The sequence below is a fragment of the Cibotium barometz genome, chromosome 17 (assembly GCF_041138505.1).
Source record: "Cibotium barometz isolate CiBa-2024 chromosome 17, ASM4113850v1, whole genome shotgun sequence".
In the NCBI taxonomy this organism is placed as follows: domain Eukaryota; kingdom Viridiplantae; phylum Streptophyta; class Polypodiopsida; order Cyatheales; family Cibotiaceae; genus Cibotium; species Cibotium barometz.
Window position 1 is genome coordinate 52,442,713 of NC_141062.1, and position 20,017 is coordinate 52,462,729.

The following is a 20,017-nucleotide window of genomic DNA, read 5'->3' on the forward strand; positions in this document are numbered from 1 at the left end:
AGTTGGCACTAATTTATAAGTGAGTGTGTACACACTTCATTAAATTTTGGGCGACCAAAACTCACTTATAAATTATGACCAGCCCGGTGTTCACACACACCGATGTCCCGAGGTGGACATAACCCAATGTCCACCGCCCAGACCTTATCCCCTTTGTACAAAGGGAATAACCAACCATGTGTCCACTCTAGCTTGCTCCACAAAGCACCTGCCTGCCACCTACACTGGACAACTCACCACCTCTCTCCTCCTCCTCTCTCTAGAGATTGGAAGTTGGGCTGCATTTTCTGCACATTCTCCTTCCCAACTCCATTTCCAAGCTTGCTAAGGTGATTTTCAAGCTTCCAAGAGTGATTCCGGATGCTAATCACTCTCCTACACACTCCCAATGACTGAAATTCAGCAAAACAGATCTCTTTATTACTGTAACTTCTAGTCTTTTTGCTGAAAACCCTAATTTCAGCCCTCCTTTCTCAAGCTGAACCATAGGGGAAGCTTTCCTAAGGTTCCCTTCATCCTCTTGAAGACTTTTGTCACGAAGAATTGCGACAAATCGAAGATCTCTTCACTCCAAGGACTTCCATCGTGAAGACTTCCGCTGTCATCGACTCTACTTGCAATTGGTAAGCTTTAATGCTTAAATATGGAAGCAAGTAGCAGGAGGGAGGAACCGGATTACAAGATCACATACCCTGTGTAATGTTCTCTTGTCCTACGTGCTCTCTTGCAGATTGTTGCTACCATGTGTTGGTGGAACAATAGAGAGTAGATGGTAGGGAACATGGACACTTGAGAGGGTAGTGTGGATTGCAAGTCTACAACGACAACCACTTGTTTGCAATACTGTATTCATATGTATTATGCATTGGTATGGAAATCTGGTCAGAAATGCCCATGACACTATGTACTTGATTCTCCCAAGATCAATATACTTTATTTGAGGGAGGGGTCGGCTGTTCGGCTCATTGTATGTCTCTTGTCAATTCAGCAATTTACTTCTTGTATTTGAACAAGTGTCCATCAAATCTCAGTGTATTTAAGTGTATTAATTAGCATTGTGTTCAACCAAGTTACATTGGTATCAGAGCATACGGTTCTCTTTCACTTCTATCGTGAGAGACGATCACCGTGAACACTAGCTATCTCTACACTTAGAACATTATGGACAGCCATACAATGAATGTTGGAGATGCTAACACAAGAGGCAGGGACAATGAAATGCATGCTTCCAATGCTTTACAGGATGAGCAAACTCATATGGTGCACAATAGGGAACATGAATACGTGGGACAGCCGTCCCGTAGCAAAGAGAAGATGCAAGAAGAAGAGTCCATAGTCTTGAGGGCTGAACTTACTCGTATGCAGGCTCTTCTACATGCACAACAAGAAGAATTGAATCGCTACCGCCGCGAGGATCCATTGGTACATGACCGTTTAAAGGCCAAGAAAGTTGAATCTTATATGGATCATGCAATGGCAATGATCGCTCAAGAGTTGCACATGCAACCGAGGGATGCAGCACGTGCATACTTGGCTCGTACCGAGGATGCCTCTGCAAAAAAGGCAACCATCCCACATGTCTTGGAATCCCCACAGGTGCCCGAACAAGAACTTATGTCTAAGAGGATGAATCTCCATGCTATGGGAGAGGAACAATCAGTGACTTCACGCCATGCAGGAATACCTCATGTAGCCCGTAAAGGATACAATGTTTATGGCAGTGGTCAAAATGTATGTCAAATGCCATTGCCGGCTGAAAATGTGCATGCACAACACATGCATCATGGGCTGCAATTTTCTGTTGGTGCAGGTATTCCGCGTATCTCTCATGCCACTCATGCCTTCGAGTGTGCTCGTGAGAGAGAAGCTCTGGCTGAAAATGTATCGATGCATGTTGAGGGGCCAGCCATGCTTTATGCTTACAGGGCACATGTATCTGTGCCTTATGCATCACCTTTTGGTCCTAAAATGATGCCAATCATAGGGGCTGTCCCAATGGACAAACATGGGGGAAAGCATGTTGAGATGCAGGCACATGCATCAAAGTCTCGTGACTTCAAAGCCGGAGACAAATCTGTGAAGTCTTCTTGGGAGAAGTACTAACCGCTTGTGGAATTTGCATACAACACGACGGTGCATGCATCTATGGGAAAGGCCCCGTTTGAGATTGTTTATGGTAAGGTGGTTTTGCCACCCACCCTTTGCACAAAGGATGAGATATTTGCAGCTAATGAGTATGTAAGAGACTTGGATATTGCTTTTGCTCAGGTGCGGACAGCCATTGCAAGGTCACAAGACAAGCATAAAAGGGCTGCCGACAAGCATAGAAGACAACTGGATGTTAAAGAGAATGATTGGGTATTGCTGAAATTTGACAAAGCAAGACTTGCAAAGAGGCCTGGCAAAGAGTGTGCATATCCTAAGCTTGCAACCAAGTACTATGGGCCTTTTCAAGTGATCGAGAAGATCAATGAAGTGGCTTTCAGATTGGCATTACCTAGTCATCGGCACATACACAATGCTTTTCATGTGAGTCTCCTTCGCAAGTATGTAGGGCTGGAGCCCAATGAAACGGTCATTGAGAATCCACCATAAGTGGATGAGCTTGAGGAGATCTTGCAGCCAAAGCAGATTGTGTATCACAAGGAACGCAAGCGTGCTGTAGGCAAAGTTGTGAGCGTTACCTTGTGAAGTTTAAGAACTATCTTCCCATTGATGCTAAATGGGTAGATGAAGAGTTCTTCAGAGACAGCCCGCATGTGCTTCAGACATATTTGGATGCTTTTCAGTTGCCGACAACTGTTTAGAAGCCGGGAGGGATGTCACCATTTGGCCACCCAATTGGTCCACCCGTGCTTTCTTATCATGTATGTACATTGGACTGGTGTCCATGGCAGTTGTATATGCCAGGGATTGATGCCACTCGTGTGTTACTGTGGACTTGGCTTTCCGTTGGGACTTGTGCCTCCGTGTACATGCCCGGAAATGCTTGGTGGATTGGTGTTCCATTGGGTCTGGTACCTCGTGTACTTGTTGTACTTGCCTGGAGCACATCTATGTTGGTATAGTCTCATGAACGGGGATTGTCCATGCCAATGCTGCATTGCATAGCATCTTTATGTGCTTGCTTGCAATTGAAATTGCATGTTGTTTTCATGCTTGCTTGACCAATGTGTAGTTCCGGGTAAGGGGACGCCCGCCCGCGAAACGTGCGTGTGAAACTATCTGCTAACATGGTTCTGTGGCATGTGACAGGTGGTAAGTATTGGTCATAAACCTAGCCTTAGGAGTTGGCACTAATTTATAAGTGAGTGTGTACACACTTCATTAAGTTTTGATGACCAACCCGGTGTTCACACACACTGATGTCCCGAGGTGGACATAACCCAATGTCCACCGCCCAGACCTTATCCCCTTTGTACAAAGGGAGTAACCAACCATGTGTCCACTCTAGCTTGCTCCACAAAGCACCTGCCTGCCACCTACACTGGACAACTCACCACCTCTCTCCTCCTCCTCTCTCTAGAGATTGGAAGTTGGGCTGCATTTTCTGCACATTCTCCTTCCCAACTCCATTTCCAAGCTTGCTAAGGTGATTTTCAAGCTTCCAAGAGTGATTCCGGATGCTAATCACTCTCCTACACACTCCCAATGACTGAAATTCAGCAAAACAGATCTCTTTATTACTGTAACTTCTAGTCTTTTTGCTGAAAACCCTAATTTCAGCCCTCCTTTCTCAAGCTGAACCATAGGGGAAGCTTTCCCAAGGTTCCCTTCATCCTCTTGAAGACTTTTGTCACGAAGAATTGCGACAAATCGAAGATCTCTTCACTCCAAGGACTTCCATCGTGAAGACTTCCGCTGTCATCGACTCTACTTGCAATTGGTAAGCTTTAATGCTTAAATATGGAAGCAAGTAGCAGGAGGGAGGAACCGGATTACAAGATCACATACCCTGTGTAATGTTCTCTTGTCCTACGTGTTCTCTTGCAGATTGTTGCTACCATGTGTTGGTGGAACAATAGAGAGCAGGTGGTAGGGAACATGGGCACTTGAGAGGGTAGTGTGGATTGCAAGTCTACAACGACAACCACTTGTTTGCAATACTGTATTCATATGTATTATGCATTGGTATGGAAATCTGGTCAGAAATGCCCATGACACTATGTACTTGATTCTCCCAAGATCAATATACTTTATTTGAGGGAGGGGTCGGCCGTTCCGACTCATTGTGTGTCTCTTGTCAATTCAGCAATTTACTTCTTGTATTTGAGCAAGTGTCCATCAAATATTAGTGTATTGAAGTGTATTGATTAGCATTGTGTTCAACCAAGTTACACCAACAGCCATGACCTGGGCTGGAAGGGGCTGTCGGCCAGCCCTATGTGGCTGGTAGACAGCCAGCCGACTGGGCCCCAGGCCCTACAAGGGCTGTCGGCCAAGTATGGGACAGTCCACACAGGCTGCCCAGCAACCCAGCAGGGTGCGTGGATGGCCAGCCTAGAAAAAGGTGTGAAGACACGATTTAATAGGCATTAAATGCCTTTTCATTCAGGTCGTGGGGATTTTGTTGCCACACCCGACCTCTGTTTGCTGGCCAACCGACTGGGTACATGAGAGAGTATAAAAAGCCAGCCACGTTTTCAGTCATACATCTCATCGTTCACAAAGTGCTTGAGCATCTCAAGGGCCCGGATAGCCAAGGGAGAAGCTAACGCAAGGGTGAAAGTTGAAGATCAAGGGCAAAGGTTTACCTCGGCCAAGGTGGTCAAGTTTTAGTCTTTATTTTTTGATTTGCATCATTCTAATAAAGCAAATACACCATTCGTGGTGGGGGCCCTACAGAGGGTATTCGGGACCCAATATTATGTCCTCTCTCTCTCTCTCTCTCTCTCTCTCTCTCTCTCTCTCTCTCTCTCTCTCTCTCTCTATATATATATATATATATATATATATATATATATATATTGCACATCTACTGAAACTGGCCTGACGGGCGGTGAAACAAACACTTGCACATAAAACACTTCAACGCCATTGAGGACCTAGAAAAGGAAAACAAATAGAGGGAGCTAGAGTGCTCCTGCAAACAGTACACGGACACTGATTGGCCCCAAAACGCAGTGGCGCCCCTTGCGGTATTTCTTTAATTGATTATAAGAGCTTTGATTACAATAAGGCTGGGAACTCAGCCGTCATAGTAGAACTCCTGAAGCCTGCAAAGAACCTGCATCATGGCTTCTTGTCCACTCGGCATCCACAAATAAATCCAGCCATTGTTCACATCGAAAGACTCTCTCACATTGAGTCTGCATACAGAAGCTTTCTCCCATGATCAGGACTGCCACAACCATCCATAGCCTCTCACACTATGAACAGCCTCACACCCTGACATATCCAGTGCTCCTGCATCACAACACAGACTCCCAAACTGTCTCTCAGAAGAGAACTCGTATCACAGCACAGCATACCATACAATCGACACACCTGTACCAACCTTCTCTACCTTCCAAGGGTACTATCCATCTCTGTCATGGAATTCCCTGTCCCCTGTCCAATCAGTGGCAAGGCTGTACCATACATGTGTCCATTCTTGTACCTTCTGCCTGCATGTGACCTATCTCCTTGAGAAACCCAAAAAAAAAAAACATGTTTCCTCGAGAAACCTACGACCTGTTTCCACATGAAACCCTTAGGCCTGTTTCCCTTTGAAACTTCTGTCCTGATTCCATACAGAACCATTCATGGCACCATTCAACCACAGTGCCAACAACAGCATGCATCTAGTTACCTGTTCCCTCATGAAACATCTAGCAACATAGAGATGCCCATAGCTCTAGGTCCCTCTGTTCCTTTCTAGCAGGAAGAAAACAATCTGCTCCATGAGCACGCAGCCATGCGAGCTTGCATCACTCCCATGCCAAGAAACATAACCAAATGACCTGTACTTGCAGCCAAAAACCCAAGCACATAGCTGAATTTGCAGCCAAACAAAAACAGCCCATAAACAGTCTCAAAATATTCCTGTTGCAAGGAGGATCAGCACCATGTGCACCTCTGTCCCAATAGCCACCTATGGGTGAGAGAAGCTGTACACTACAATCCAAGATTGCCTTCAAAGAGCTGTGTGTACCTCTGTAATCCTGGCCACCTGAGAATCCAGGAAACCACCCCTTTCTGCAAAAACACGCGGTCCTCCAAAAAGCACACGCCTGGGCGCCTGTGAGATGCACTGCCGCCTATACAATGCGCTGCCTGCACAGTACTCCACCTGTACGATGAACCTGCACCATCTATCCATACAGGTCAACACCTGCAGCCACCCGTACCAAATAGTGTGCAGCCGCCGCCTGTGACAGCTGTCGTACAGCAGCTGCTGCCTGTACCAGCTGTACGGGACTGCACCGTACTTGACTGTACCTGCTGTCCGTACAGGCCTACAGTTACTGCCTGAACCAGCCAAGCCTAACTAGAACAAAAGCATCGGAGGTGATGCATGTCATAATCGAGATCATCACTAGTGTAGAAAAGGCTTGGGAGAAGGGACATGTGCCTAATAACAAGGCTCCCACCAATTGACATGAGAGGTTGAGAAAACTGCTCATATTAAATAGTTGCTTCATAGACAAATTGGCGAGCTATTATGACAAAGGCACCTTCTCTACTTGTCTTCAAGGTATTGCAAATCAAATGACACATGAAAAATCCATGGGAGGACTTTCTAATAGACAAAGCTATCCCACTGGGCTGCCTTCTGGTTAAGACCCTATAGTCTACTAAGAGAATTTAGGCTGCCTGAGCAAAGCTTGCTAATTTGCATGACAAAAGTCATTAGACAGTATGGTTGATCTTAGCATATTGAATCCAGCATTCATTACCCCTACCTGCAGATTACCATTATCATGATTACAGTAGGATCCATGAGACTTGGACTGAAATTCAGGAAACGGAAACACCCTCATTCCTTTGTTTGACTACACAGAACAGCTGGATAGGAACATCATTCTGAAGGTGAAAGTGACGTTCTGATCATAAGTATTTCTAGCAGCGATCATGTCCCATGCAGTTGCTGTAGAAAAATCATAAGATTTCTCATAGCTTTGGGTAGTTGTAGGGGGCAGCTGCAATCTAGCTCCTTACTGTTTAGCAAGACGCATCTTTAGTTTCCATACCTTACCCATAACTTTGTTATCTTCTCCCTCTTATCTCTCTTGCCCTGCTATCATCTTAGACATGTATGTGTAATGCGTATGTCTTCCTTGATAGATGCAAGGCTGTTTTCCCTTGTACCCCATCAAATCCGTCCAGGTCTTTAGGTTATGATGATCTCATCTACATCATGCCAGACCCATGTGGAGATTAGCAATGTCCCCATCATGTGGGGGTGTCCATGGGATGACATGGATTGTGACAACGTAGCATGGGATTGTCTATGTAATCTATTGCATTGCAATGAAGCATATTATGATTATATACCAATGGTAAAAACACAGATTAAAGAAAAGATTAAGGAGTAGTAGTACCGGAAGGGGCAGTTTGATGCAAGCCTGGTAGATGGGGTCGGAGACGGAGGCTGTGATAGTAACGGAGAAGGGAAGCTGGTGCTGAGTGAGGCCTTCGAAGAGGGGGGACTCCGCGAGCAGCATCTTGGGGTTTCCCTGCATCATGGAGGCGATGTACTGCCCCTTCACATCGCGTTTCCTCTTGTTCTTGTCCGGCGTCGACGATGCCGCGGGCCGAGCTCCCAGCAAGCCCTTCTCCATGGCGCTTCTCTGTGCCCTGCATGCATCCTTTGCATGCGTAAAAAGCATACACCTCTTTCGTCCGGACGGTATGAAATGAAATGACTTGAATTTCTAAGCTTATGTACTGTGTATTGGTTTATCCTGCTGGGAGTGGTTGGGGTCATGGGTTTGACCCTCACTCGTTGCAAACTGAAGGGTCGAAGTCCCAACACAAGAGGTCATGGGCACTTCAATTGTATTTAGTGCATATGAACTTTAAAAACTCTTTTTAAATAAAGAGATGTATAGGTTTGTGAGATTGGTTACGGATGGAAAAGGGGGGTTGGGAGTTGTTTTGGTGGGGTAATGGTGTAGGAGAAGTGTTACGGCCCATTTCGGTTTCTCCTAGAAACACATTCACAAGAGAAAACAAGAACATAACTTAATTTGTCGCAACAATGAATGCAACCTCTCTTCTTTCAGAGAGTTTTGCGTCAACGAACTCCTCCCGATATGTTGTGAGTAGAGAAGCAAGAGCAAGCCTCAATTGCATAATGGGAGAGTGTGTTGTATTATGAGAGAAAACTAACTTATATACAAGGCCATAGGTGTTTACATACACTTAAATTGTGGTTCGCAAACTCCCAAGGCTCATAAGTGGCCTATTTCTTATACAATGCTTAATCTCATAATGCATACATGAAGTACATTCACCAAAGATTCATCCTAGCTTGCTAACAACATGCTCTTGAAGCAAGATTGCCATAAGTATCCCTTTAAACCATTACGGGTGTGTTTGTCCAAGTTGTAAATTTGGACACAGTTGCTTCATAGCTTAATCATACAAACTTTTGGTGTGTTCTTTATTAATGTAGAATATAATTGGAGCAACATCTATGAATCCCAAAATGGGTTAACATTCCCCCCCTTCTTGATGTCAATCGTGTTCTTATGATCAAGTACAAGACTTTGTTGTCAATCGTGTTCTTATGATCAAGTACAAGACTTTGTTGTGGAGAGAATTGAGAAGCTTGATGTTATTGTTCTTGATACACTGAGAGAATTCTTAGAGCCGTTGTTCCTCCGGAAGGAATGGGGAAGGCTTATCAATATCAGTACATGAAGAAGTTAGTGATTGGTAGGAATACTTAAACGGGGTGGGGGCATCTGCAAGTGATTGCTTATTTTTTGTGGGCTCTTTTTAATTTAAAAAAAAAACTTTTGCTCACTTTCTTTTTTGGCAATCACAAGTAGGGTTGAATGTTGAATTGCTGAGGTTAGTAAGGTTATTAGGAGTGGAATGTGGGGTTTTATGGTGAAGATATTTTATTGAGGGTGCCTCATTGTTGGTGAGGTTTGGGTTGTCTCAAATATAGTAGGCAGTAGTGTTAACTTTAAAGACAACTTGTTATGCTTTAGAAAATCCAAGCGATGGGTTGATCCATGGACTAGGCTTCCACCCCCACCATGGGCCTCCATGCAAAGATGTACCTAGAAGGATGTCAATGGTGAGAGACTATGGTGCTTATGAACTTTGCAGTTCTTCTACCAATGAGCAATAAATAATTATGTTTTACTCACAGAGCATATACTACTATAGTTAGTTAGTTAAAATGAAGAATGACAAGCTAATTAGCTCACCTATCGATATGGCTTGTTATTCATAATATCGGAGCTTGGTAGATTATCGATGAGGATTTGATCTTTTACTGATTATGGCCTTGTGGTCTAACTGACTTTTTCATATGCATAAAAATCAATAGATTTTCATGGTGATATCATGTGGTCAATTTTTTTATATCTTTTATGGCTTGTGGAGGTCCCTTACCGCCGATGTTAGTATTGGTCAACATGTTGATTTTGTGGAAGACATTTTCACGGTGTCTAAGTTAAGCCTATTTAGGCTTCTTGGCACACATGATGAAGTTAGATAGCCTCCTCGTCACACACCATAGCTTTGCTGCTCCGAGCTTCCATAGCTTCCCAGACTTGAGAGAGAGAGAGAGAGAGAGAGAGAGAAAGACTAATTGGCCACCCCGTTCACCACCCATCCAAAGAGATAAGGTGTGTGTACACACCACACCCCCTAGTCATGTGTAGGCCTACCCATACACACTGGTTGGCCCTCCGGCCGCCCGGTCACCCAACCATCTCACTCTACAACAGCTTTGGATCTCTGACTGCTAGGCATCTCACCCTTGAACCCCAAACCATGTAGTGAATCAAAGAACTTGTTCTTGAATATAGTGAAGCTTAACTGATTCACCATTGGCATATGCGACTCAATGCATCCGCTATTATGTTAAATTTACCTCTTTGGTAACGAAGTTGATATCAAACTCTTGTAGGATCTTCACCCACCAATTTACCTCTTTGGTAACGAAGTTGAAGGTCAAACTCTTGTAGGATCTTCACCCACCTTGTTTTGCTACCTTCCAACTCATTTTGAGTAGAAAGCCATTTCATACTTTCATGGTCCGTACAAACCTCAAAAGTAGCACCATTTTGAGTAGAAAGCCATTTCAGACTTTCATGGTCTGTACAAACCTCAAAAGTAGCAACATATAAATAATGTCGCCACTTTTTTAAGAGCATGAACTACTGCAAGTAACTCTCACTTATAGGCCGAGTAGTTATGCTGGGCACGGTCAAGCTTCTTGCTTTCAAATGTAACAAGGCATCCCCCTTGCATCAATACTGCCCCAATAGCCTCCCCACTTACATCTTTTTCTATGACAAACAGCTCATTAGCGTCGATTATTCTTTACATAGGTGGGATTTCAATCGCAATCTTAAGCTCTTTCATTGGAGTTCTTTCCAATGAATTGATTTACCTTTTGTTTTTAACTAGTCAGTCCATGGGATTGTGATCTTCGCGTAGTCCTTTACATACTGTCGGTTCCTTTACATACTATCGGTAAAATCTTGACAAACTAAGAATAAATTGTAATTCTTCTAGGTTAGAATGGATTCGACCTTCTTTGGGTCCATCTGAATTCCCTCGACACACACAATATGCCCTAGATAGTGAATCTCCTTAGTAAAAAATTCACATTTGCTTTTCTTCACAAATAGTAAATTTTTTCCAAGTATTTCAAACACTAGACGCAAATGTTGTAAGTGTTCTTTATGTGACTTACTATAAACAAGTATGTCATCTAGGAAAACTACTACTAATTTTTCCACATATGGACGTAAAACATTGTCCATCGACATCATAAAGATCGTTGGTGCATTCATTAGGCCAAACGGCATAACGAGGAACTCATAATGCCCAAAGCGCATCCTAAACATAGTCTTGGGAACATCGTGCTCTCGTATATGGACTTGATGGAACCCGACCTAAGATCTATCTTAGTAAAATATTGGGCTCCAATGAGTTGATCAAATAACTCATCAATTCTAGACATTGGATATTTATTCTTAATCGTTATTTGATTAAGAGCACCGTAGTCTATGCACATCCGCATAGATCCATCTTTCTTCTTTACTAAAAGAATGGGCAATGCCCAAGGCATAGAACTAGGTTTAATGAAACCCTTCTTCCAAATAGTCAGTCAATTGACGCTCCACCTCTTGTGCTTTAGAGTGGCTAAGCCTATAAGCAGGCTTACTTATTGGTTTTGAACCAGGCAATACCTCAATGGTATGATCAACAGTCCTCGATGGTGGAACACCATCTGGTAGGTCTTTGGGAAAAACATCCCTACATTCTTGTATTAACAAGTTTAAAGTATTTACATACTTTTGATTTTTTAAATTTTTGTTTCTGACTACTAACACATAGTTAAGAAAATTATGTGTGGCACTATCATCGATCATTATGATGACTCTATGGTCATTGATGGAACTGTGCAGTCAGATCAAATCATGTGGCCCAAACAACGGTTGCCACATTGCCTGCGTAACACTATAGCTGTGGGTGCTATCAGTGTGACAGACTGTTGCCTCCCTAAACTTTGCAGTATAGAGAGGCAACACCTGTACTATGTGTACTTGCCTAGAAGGCTTAGCATCCTTCTTAGCTTCATTGGAATTCTGTCCAGCACCCAATTTAGGACAAGTTACCTTACTATGTCTAGGTTCGAAGTAGTGAAAGCATAGATTATCCTTTTTTGCTTTCTCATGTTGCTCTTTATTTTGCATGTGTGTGGGGTTCCTTTCCATGTGAGATTTTTTATGTCTCTTGGTCCAATGGCCACCTTGTCCCCCTTTGCTCTCTTGCCCTCCATGACCCCCTTGTCCCCCCCTTTGCTCTCTTGCCCTCCATGACCCCCTTGCCCCTTGTCACTCCAAAAAAATTTCTTTTAAACTTTGATGCCTCACTCTCCCTAGATTGTTGTTTGAAAACTGACTCCGATCTATAAGATATATCATCGTATATCTGAGCATACTTGATCACTTCATCGAGGTCTTTAGGTTCTTTGGGTTGCACATAGCTTTCGTACTTGGGTTCTAAACCACGCATAAATCTGTGAAAAATTTGGAATGCATCGATTCCCTTTAATTTCAAAACTATCTCACGATAGTTTGAAATATATTGCGTGAGTGTTATGTCCCTTATAGAGCATCTATCCCACTCACGCCATGACCTCTGAAGGTCGTTCACAAGTAAAAATTCCTTGTGGAATGCGCTCGCAAGCTTGACACACGTGTGAGGCTATCTAGCAATATCGGCTAGGCTCATCCATCATTTGTATGCCTTGCCCAACAACGTCAGGTTGGTCTCAACTGCTCTATATTCCTTAGGTGTACGCCTAAGGTTATGTAGGTCAAACCATTTTTGCATAAATATATTGACTACATTCTTGTTGCATTCTTTTTTCTCCCCCCCAAAGATTGGTCCTTTCAAATTTTTAAGATGTTCGCGTAGTTGGGGATGGTCATCGAGGGAGCTTTTCTTGGTTGCCCTCTCTCTCTACTATTCCCACCACCATCTCCGTCCACCACGCACCCCTCCACCACTAACCTTGCTTCTCCCTTTCTCTCTCTATCTATTACCATCTTTCCTTCCTCTCCTCTCCTCTCTTCAACCATCTCACATATTTTTATTGCTTTTCTCTCTCTCTCTCTCTCTCTCTCTCTCTCTCTCTCTCTCTATATATATATATATATATATATATATATATATATATATATATATATATATATATATATATGTCTCTTTGCTCACTCTCTATATACCATCCCTCTCTCTATCCTCCCTCTTTCTGTATCCTTCTCTTTCCTCTTATCCTCCTTCTGTCTCTATATATATCCTCCTCTCTCTCTCTCTCTCTCTCTCTCTCTCTCTCTCTCCATCCATCATCCTCTCTCTCTCTCTCTCTCTCTCTCTCTCTCTCTCTCTCTCTCTCTCTCTCTCTCTCTCTCCATCTCTTTGCTCACTCTATTTCCTCCTCCTTTCCCTTTCTCTATCCATCTTTCTGCTCACTCTCTATATCCTCCTCTCTCTTTTTGTCCTTCTCTTTACTCTCTCTCTCTCTCTTTGCTCAGTCTCTTTATCCTCCCTCTCTCTCCATATCCATCTCTTCGCTCACTCTCTCTCTATCCATCTCTTCGCTCACTCTCTCTATCCTCCCCTCTCTCTTTTTGTCCTTCTCTTTGCTCATTCTCTCTATCCTCCCTATCTCACTCTCTTTATCCTTCTCGTTAATCACTCTCTCTATCCTCCCCCCCCCCTCTCTCTCTCTCTCTCTCTCTCTCTCTCTCTCTCTCTCTCTCATTTCTCAACACAATACACTTAACTCATGTTTTGCATACAGATCCTCGAGTCTACAAATTTAACACTACCTTATTCATCCACACAAATACAGAAAATGTCAATTCTTTATTGCTTTGTAAGACATGTTGCGCATAAACATTGTTGAAACTGTCAATAAATTCTTATTGGGAAACCCCAACATGCATTGCTCTTGCCCTCTTTCTCTTTTTTTTCATATGAAAAATAAGATCCCACTCATGCCATGACCTCTGAAGCTCGATCATGGTAAAAATTCCTTGTGGAATGCGCTCTCAAACTTGACCCAAGTGTGAGGCTATCGAGCACTATCGCGACTAGGATCATCCACCATTCGTATGCCTTGCCCAACAACGTCAGGCTGGTCTCAATTGCTCTATATTTCTTAGGTGTATGCCTAAGGTTATGTAGGTCAAACCATTTTTGCAAAATATATTGATTGCATCCTTGTTGCGTTCTTCTTTCTCCCCCCCAAAGATTGGTGTTTTCAGATTTTTAAGATATTCGCAATCGGCGATGGTCATCGAGGGAGCTCGGTGGAGGGAGTTTTTCTTGGTTGTCCTCTCTCTACTTGAACACTGTCTCTCTAACTATTCCCACCACCATCTCCGCCCACCACCTCCTAGCCGAGCCTAGCCCCCTCCACCACCAACCTTGCTCCTTCCCTTCCTCTCCTCTCCTCTCTCCAACCATCTCACATCTTTTTATTACTCTTCTCTCTCTCTTCTCTCTCTCTCTCTCTCTCTCTCCCCCTTGTCTCACTCTCCCCTCTCTCTCTCTTTCTCTCTCTTTCTCTCTCTCTCTCTCTCTCTCTCTATATATATATATATATATATATATATATATGTCTCTTTGCTCACTCTCTTTATATACCATCCCTCTCTCTATCCTCCCTCTTTCTGTATCCTTCTATTTCCTCTTATCCTCCTTCTCTATCTCTATATATCCTCCTCTCTCTCTTTATCCATCTCTTTGCTCACTCTTTATTTCCTCCTCCTCGCCCTCTCTTTATCCATCTTTTTGCTCACTCTCTATAGCCTCCTCTCTCTCTCTCTCTCTCTCTCTCTCTCTCTCTCTCTTTGCTCACTCTGTCTATCCTCTCCCCCCCTCTCTCTCTCTTTATTTATCCTTCTCTTTGCCCACTCTCTCTATCCTCCCCCCCTCTCTCTCTCTCTCTCTCTATATATATATATATATATATATATCCTTCTCTTTACTCACTCTCGTTATCCTCCCTCTCTCTCTCTCTCTCTATATCCATCTCTTCGCTCACTCTCTCTCTATCCATCTCTTTGCTCACTCTACCACCACAGGACAGATTGTCATACAGAGCTTTTGAGGCATCTAGACAGCTGGCTGAGGCAGGAGACAGAGGATCATGGTATGCACAGGTCACACATTGGTTCTCACAGCATGGCCTAGACATGGATCGTCTACCACCATTCCAGTATGACAGGGATGCACCACATATCCGTCTCTCTCATAGTGAGAGGAACAGAGTATTGAGACAAGACCTATGGTGGCAGCTCTATACACGAGAGACATGGATATCACCTACACAGCCTCTTCCACCGAAGATGCTATACTACAGAGATCAATTCATGAGTATCACTGATGATGGATTTATAGAGAGGCCTAGATACATGGATGGCTTTTTACCACACAGCTCACGAGTGGCTATTGGTCAGCTTAGAGTTTCATCACATCGATTGGAGATTAAGACTGGCAGAGCAGCACGGATCCCCCGAGAGGAGGCGGAGAGTGAGGGTATGGAGATTGTGCAGAGAGGAGAGGGTATGCAGATTGTGCAGAGAGGAGGTGGAGAGTGAGGAGCATTATGTATGTAGATGCAGAGCATATACAGCCATCAAAGAGAGATATCCCATTTTATTCAGAGAGCCACATTCCCTACGCCAGATCTTTGAGGCAGCAGACCAGCGCATACTGGGGAGATTCATTCTAGACATACAACGTCACAGAGAGACATCATTATTACAGGCTCAGACAGCTCTAGAGGGGGGACGACAGACACAGATTACTATATTTTTTCAGAGATCCATCCCACTCCCAGCCCCTACACGGCACATCTATTTGTTCGCTCACTCTTTATAGCTGCCTCTCTCTCTATCCTTCTCTTTGCTCACTCTATCTATCTTCCCTCTTTATCTCTCTATTTCCTTCTCATTTCTCAACACAATACACTTAGCTCATGTTTTGCATACAGATCCTCGAGTCTACAAACTTAACACTACCTTATTCATCCACACAAATACAGAAAATGTAAATTCTTTATTGCTTTGTATGACATGTTGTGCATAAACATCATTGAAACTGTAAATGATATCTTATTGCAAAACCCCAACATGCATTGCTCTTGTCCTCTTTCTCTCTTTTTTTATATGGAAAATAAGATCATGACATAATCAAATAAATGCTAAACCTAGTCACTTGAATATTCACAAACAAATATGTTTATTGCACTACTACAATGAAATCTTCATTAAGACACCCTCCACAACGTCCTCTTTGGGATCAATACAAACAATGTTCATGCCTAGTTTGCACACTACCATAGCACAATCTCCACATCCTACATAAAGCTCTACTATCACTTGCCCTTTTTTCGCATGACACTTCAACAAGCTATCCCAAAAGTCATATTCGCATTGACATTCACCTGCAAAGAAAACAACTCTCCTAATTCCATAAAAAAATGTAACACCCTTGATTTGGAGCACTTATATGTTTGTACCATACCTCGCTATGTTGTACCATCTAGGTGTCTTCCCCACCCGTGCATCATGGTGCAAGGATAAATGATATAATCTTGTGAGAAAGGTTGTGTATGGTTTACTCCAACTATGCTTGTAAAGGTAGCAGCGACGAGGGTATATGTGTGCACAAGAGCATGAGATGATTTATTGTAAAAAAAAAGTAACGTTCAATGGCAACCTCTATGGTTTTAGTGTTGCTTAGCTCTTGTCAAAACGCCTTTCCAATCTGTGATGTACACTGCACATTCACCAGGGTGTCTAAGGAGAAACTAGATTGCTTAGCCCATGTGCTATAATGGTTGCCACTTCTTGAGACATAGTACCAATGACAATAATCGAGCAGTTGTCATCTAGGATGGTCTCATAAATCTGAATCAATAAAGGCTCCTCTCCATCTACATGGCATAGACATAAAACGTGAGAATTTGCACCCAATGTATATAAGACAACACTTAAGGTCTTAATGATGGAAAAATCATCTCATCACTCACATGTACAGAGATTCCATGGTGGGATAATGTCATCGGGGTAGCCATAAATGGAACCTATGGTGGGCAACCTCACTACAATACAATCACACGTTAAGCGTATATTGACACCTTTAACATTGAAGGTCCGGTTTCCCTCTTTCACCATCTGCAACATATCAAAAAGACAAACTAGCTCCTGTGGACACTCCTGGTTCCGAATTGCATGGTCTATCTTCAAAGGATCCCCAACAAATGCCCTTATCTTTGGAGAATCATGTCTTGCTACACCATGTTGAGAAGAGTTACATATTAAATATCATTATAGGATATAAAAGATACACCTTCACAATCCTTACACATGTGTTCATGTCAGGATCTTTGCCACACAAAGAATCAAAGTACCACAAGTGCTCACATAAATCAAGAATTAGTAATCAACTCCATACAAATAAAAGATTCAAACATATTAAGCATGGATATGAAAATAAAAATGAGATAAAACCATAGACTTGAAAACAGAACTTAGACGACATCATCATCAACAAAGGATTGGGTTAAATCTCCCTCTCATGCGTGCTGGCTCCTTGCACGACATGAGTATTTAATCATGTATTACCAAAATGGCCCTTGAGCCAACGTGAAGCTTTTACAAAAAATAGGGCTCTTTACTTTTTACAAAAATGACCAATCCTTCTAGAGGATGTTCACACACATCCAGTGTGTACCAAAAATAATCGTGAAGCTCTAGTTCACACGCAATACACCCGTGCACATCGGTGTACATAAATATTCGAGTACAAATAAATGGCATGCGGCCAACCAAAAATAATGAAGTATAACTCATAAATGTTGAGGCGATGTAAACGCCCATGCACACGACAAAATCCACGCGACACCTCGTTTGGTGACCCTTGCGCGTGCAACACCTCGTTCGGTGACCCTTGCACACTCATGCCTATGCAACACTCATGCCTATGCAACACCTCATTTGGTGACCCTTGCACACTCATGCCTATGCAACACCTCATTTGGTGACCTTCGCACAAGTACGACGCCTCATTCGACATCCTCGTACTCATCACCTATACTCAACAAGTCAACATGTTAGGTGAGGCAATCAAACACCAATATCAACAACACTAGCATGCGTACACATGGCATCACCCAATAATAGCATACATAGCATAGACCCGCAAAGCATATGCCAATCGCACTTACAATGTAGTATTTAATATGACATCACTCACGATACTAATTGCAAGCATGGCACAATGGTTGGACGGACGTCCCCAATAGACCATAGAGGGCCAATAATGTAACATCCCTCTTGCTCAGGTTAGCAACAAAACTGACCTCAGCTACAGCTGCGTGTTTGATAGGAGTGGATTAAGTCAGGACGTGTGGAAAAACCGCTCGGGCATCCAACGAGCATCTTCTCTGGGATGGTTCTCGAAGGTCAAAAGATATCTGTTATAAACATTGCCAGTTCTTGTAGTAGTCTGCTTATGCTCAATAATTGCATCAAGTACTAATAGCTCTTCATCATCAACTAGCTCTGGAGGTTCTTCATAATAAACATGATGAGTAAGGATTGGTCCTTTAAAGGGTCTCAATAGACTAATATGAAAAGGAGTTATGAATCCTCCAATGGGATGGAAGATCTAGTCTATAAGTCGGGTTATTGATTTTGTCTACTATCTTGAAAGGACCGTAGAATCTAGGTGCTAGTTTGACAACAGGATTCTTTTCTACACTCTTAAGCCTCCTATTTTCTATCCTCAAAAGTAAATGGTCTCCTTTTTCAAAAGTCATGGGTTTCCTTTTCTTATTAGCTTGCTTTACATACTTTTCATGAGCCTTCCTAATAGCCTCTTAACTTGGTCATAAATAGAGCTAAAGTCTTTGGTAAATTCATCAGAGCAGCTTTTATAGTGCGAGAAAGATGAGTCATCGGAGTGGGAAGGGCCTTTCCATACACTATCTCAAACGGTGCCTTTCTAGTGGCAGAGTGAGGAGTGTTATTGTAGGCAAATTGGAGAATATATAAATATTTATCCCATTTCCTAGGCTGCGAGGATGAAAAATAGGTTCTAAGAAGGTCTAGGATAGTACTATTGGTCACTTCAGCCTGGCCATTGGATTCAGGATGAAAAGCAGTAGAGAAATCTAATTTTGTACCTAAATTATCAAACAATGTTCTCCAAAAATTGCTACAAAATTTAGAATCTCTATTTGACACAATGAATTTAGGCAAACCATGATGCACAGTAATATGCTTTAAAAATAAATGAGCAGCTTGATGAGTAGTCATTTTCTTTTTACATGCAATGAAATGAGCCTATTTGCTAAATCTATCAACTACTGTCCAAATCATGTCATTTTGATTAGCAGTAAGCGAAAAACCAGTGATAAAACTCCCATGGTTCATTGGGAATTGGGAGTGGCATAAGTAATCCCTGAGTTTTCCCCTTATAGCTTTTCATCTTCTGGCAAGGAATGCATTCAGCCACACTTGGCTATATCTTTCTTCATAGATGGCCAATGAAAGTCTCGAGAAATGGTCTGTAAAGTAGAGGATACTCCTCTATTCCCTGCATATGGGGGTTGGTGCAACTCCTCCATAACAGACTGTCTACTAAAAGGTCTCGTAATGCATAATCTCCTCTGAAAGAAGAGATACCCATCATGATAAGAGTAATTTGAGTGGGGAATCCACCCATTATCTCTCATTTTGGTCCAAGTGTCTGAAAAGTCTGGGTCTTGGTCATAAGAGTCTTTCATAGCATCGAAAGTCGAGCTATCTATAGCCGTGATGTGATGAACACTAGGCCGTTGACTAAGGGCATCAACGACTACATTCTCTTTTCCAGGCTGGTAGAGAATAGTAGGCTGGAAACTTTGAATAATAGCAGCCAATTTGATGTGTCGATCAAATATCAAAGGAGGCTGGGTAAGTAGGTGCCTGATACTCTGCTGGTCTGTTTTAATGATGAATTCTGATCCCATCAAATAATGTTTCCAAATCTTTAGGGCATGGACTATCAATTCTTTGTCCTAAGTACTATACTTACACTCGGGGGGTCTGAGTTTCCTACTCTTAAATGCTATGGGGTGACCATCTTGCATTAATAATGCCCCTATGCCTGTACCACTAGCATCAGTTACAACAATAAAGAAAGGTCGCCCGGTTTCCCTCTTTCACCATCTGCAACATATCAAAAAGACAAACTAGCTCCTGTGGACACTCCTGGTTCCGAATTGCATGGTCTATCTTCAAAGGATCCCCAACAAATGCCCTTATCTTTGGAGAAT

The 20,017-nt window shown here is 42.8% G+C and overlaps 1 protein-coding gene across 2 annotated transcripts in view; it reads right to left on the bottom strand.

Annotated features, from left to right (window-relative positions):
- LOC147630163 (uncharacterized) overlaps positions 1-7,841 on the bottom strand; it is a 42,737-nt gene extending 34,896 nt beyond the window's left edge. The window contains exon 1 of one of the 2 annotated variants that reach the window (XM_086811808.1): positions 7,524-7,841. In XM_086811808.1, the coding sequence (XP_086667934.1) occupies positions 7,524-7,811 (288 nt within the window). In that variant the 5' untranslated portion in view covers positions 7,812-7,841. The remainder of the gene's footprint in view (positions 1-7,523) is intronic. The other variant, XM_086811807.1, reaches the window with a different exon arrangement.
- Positions 7,842-20,017: the final 12,176 nt, after the last annotated feature.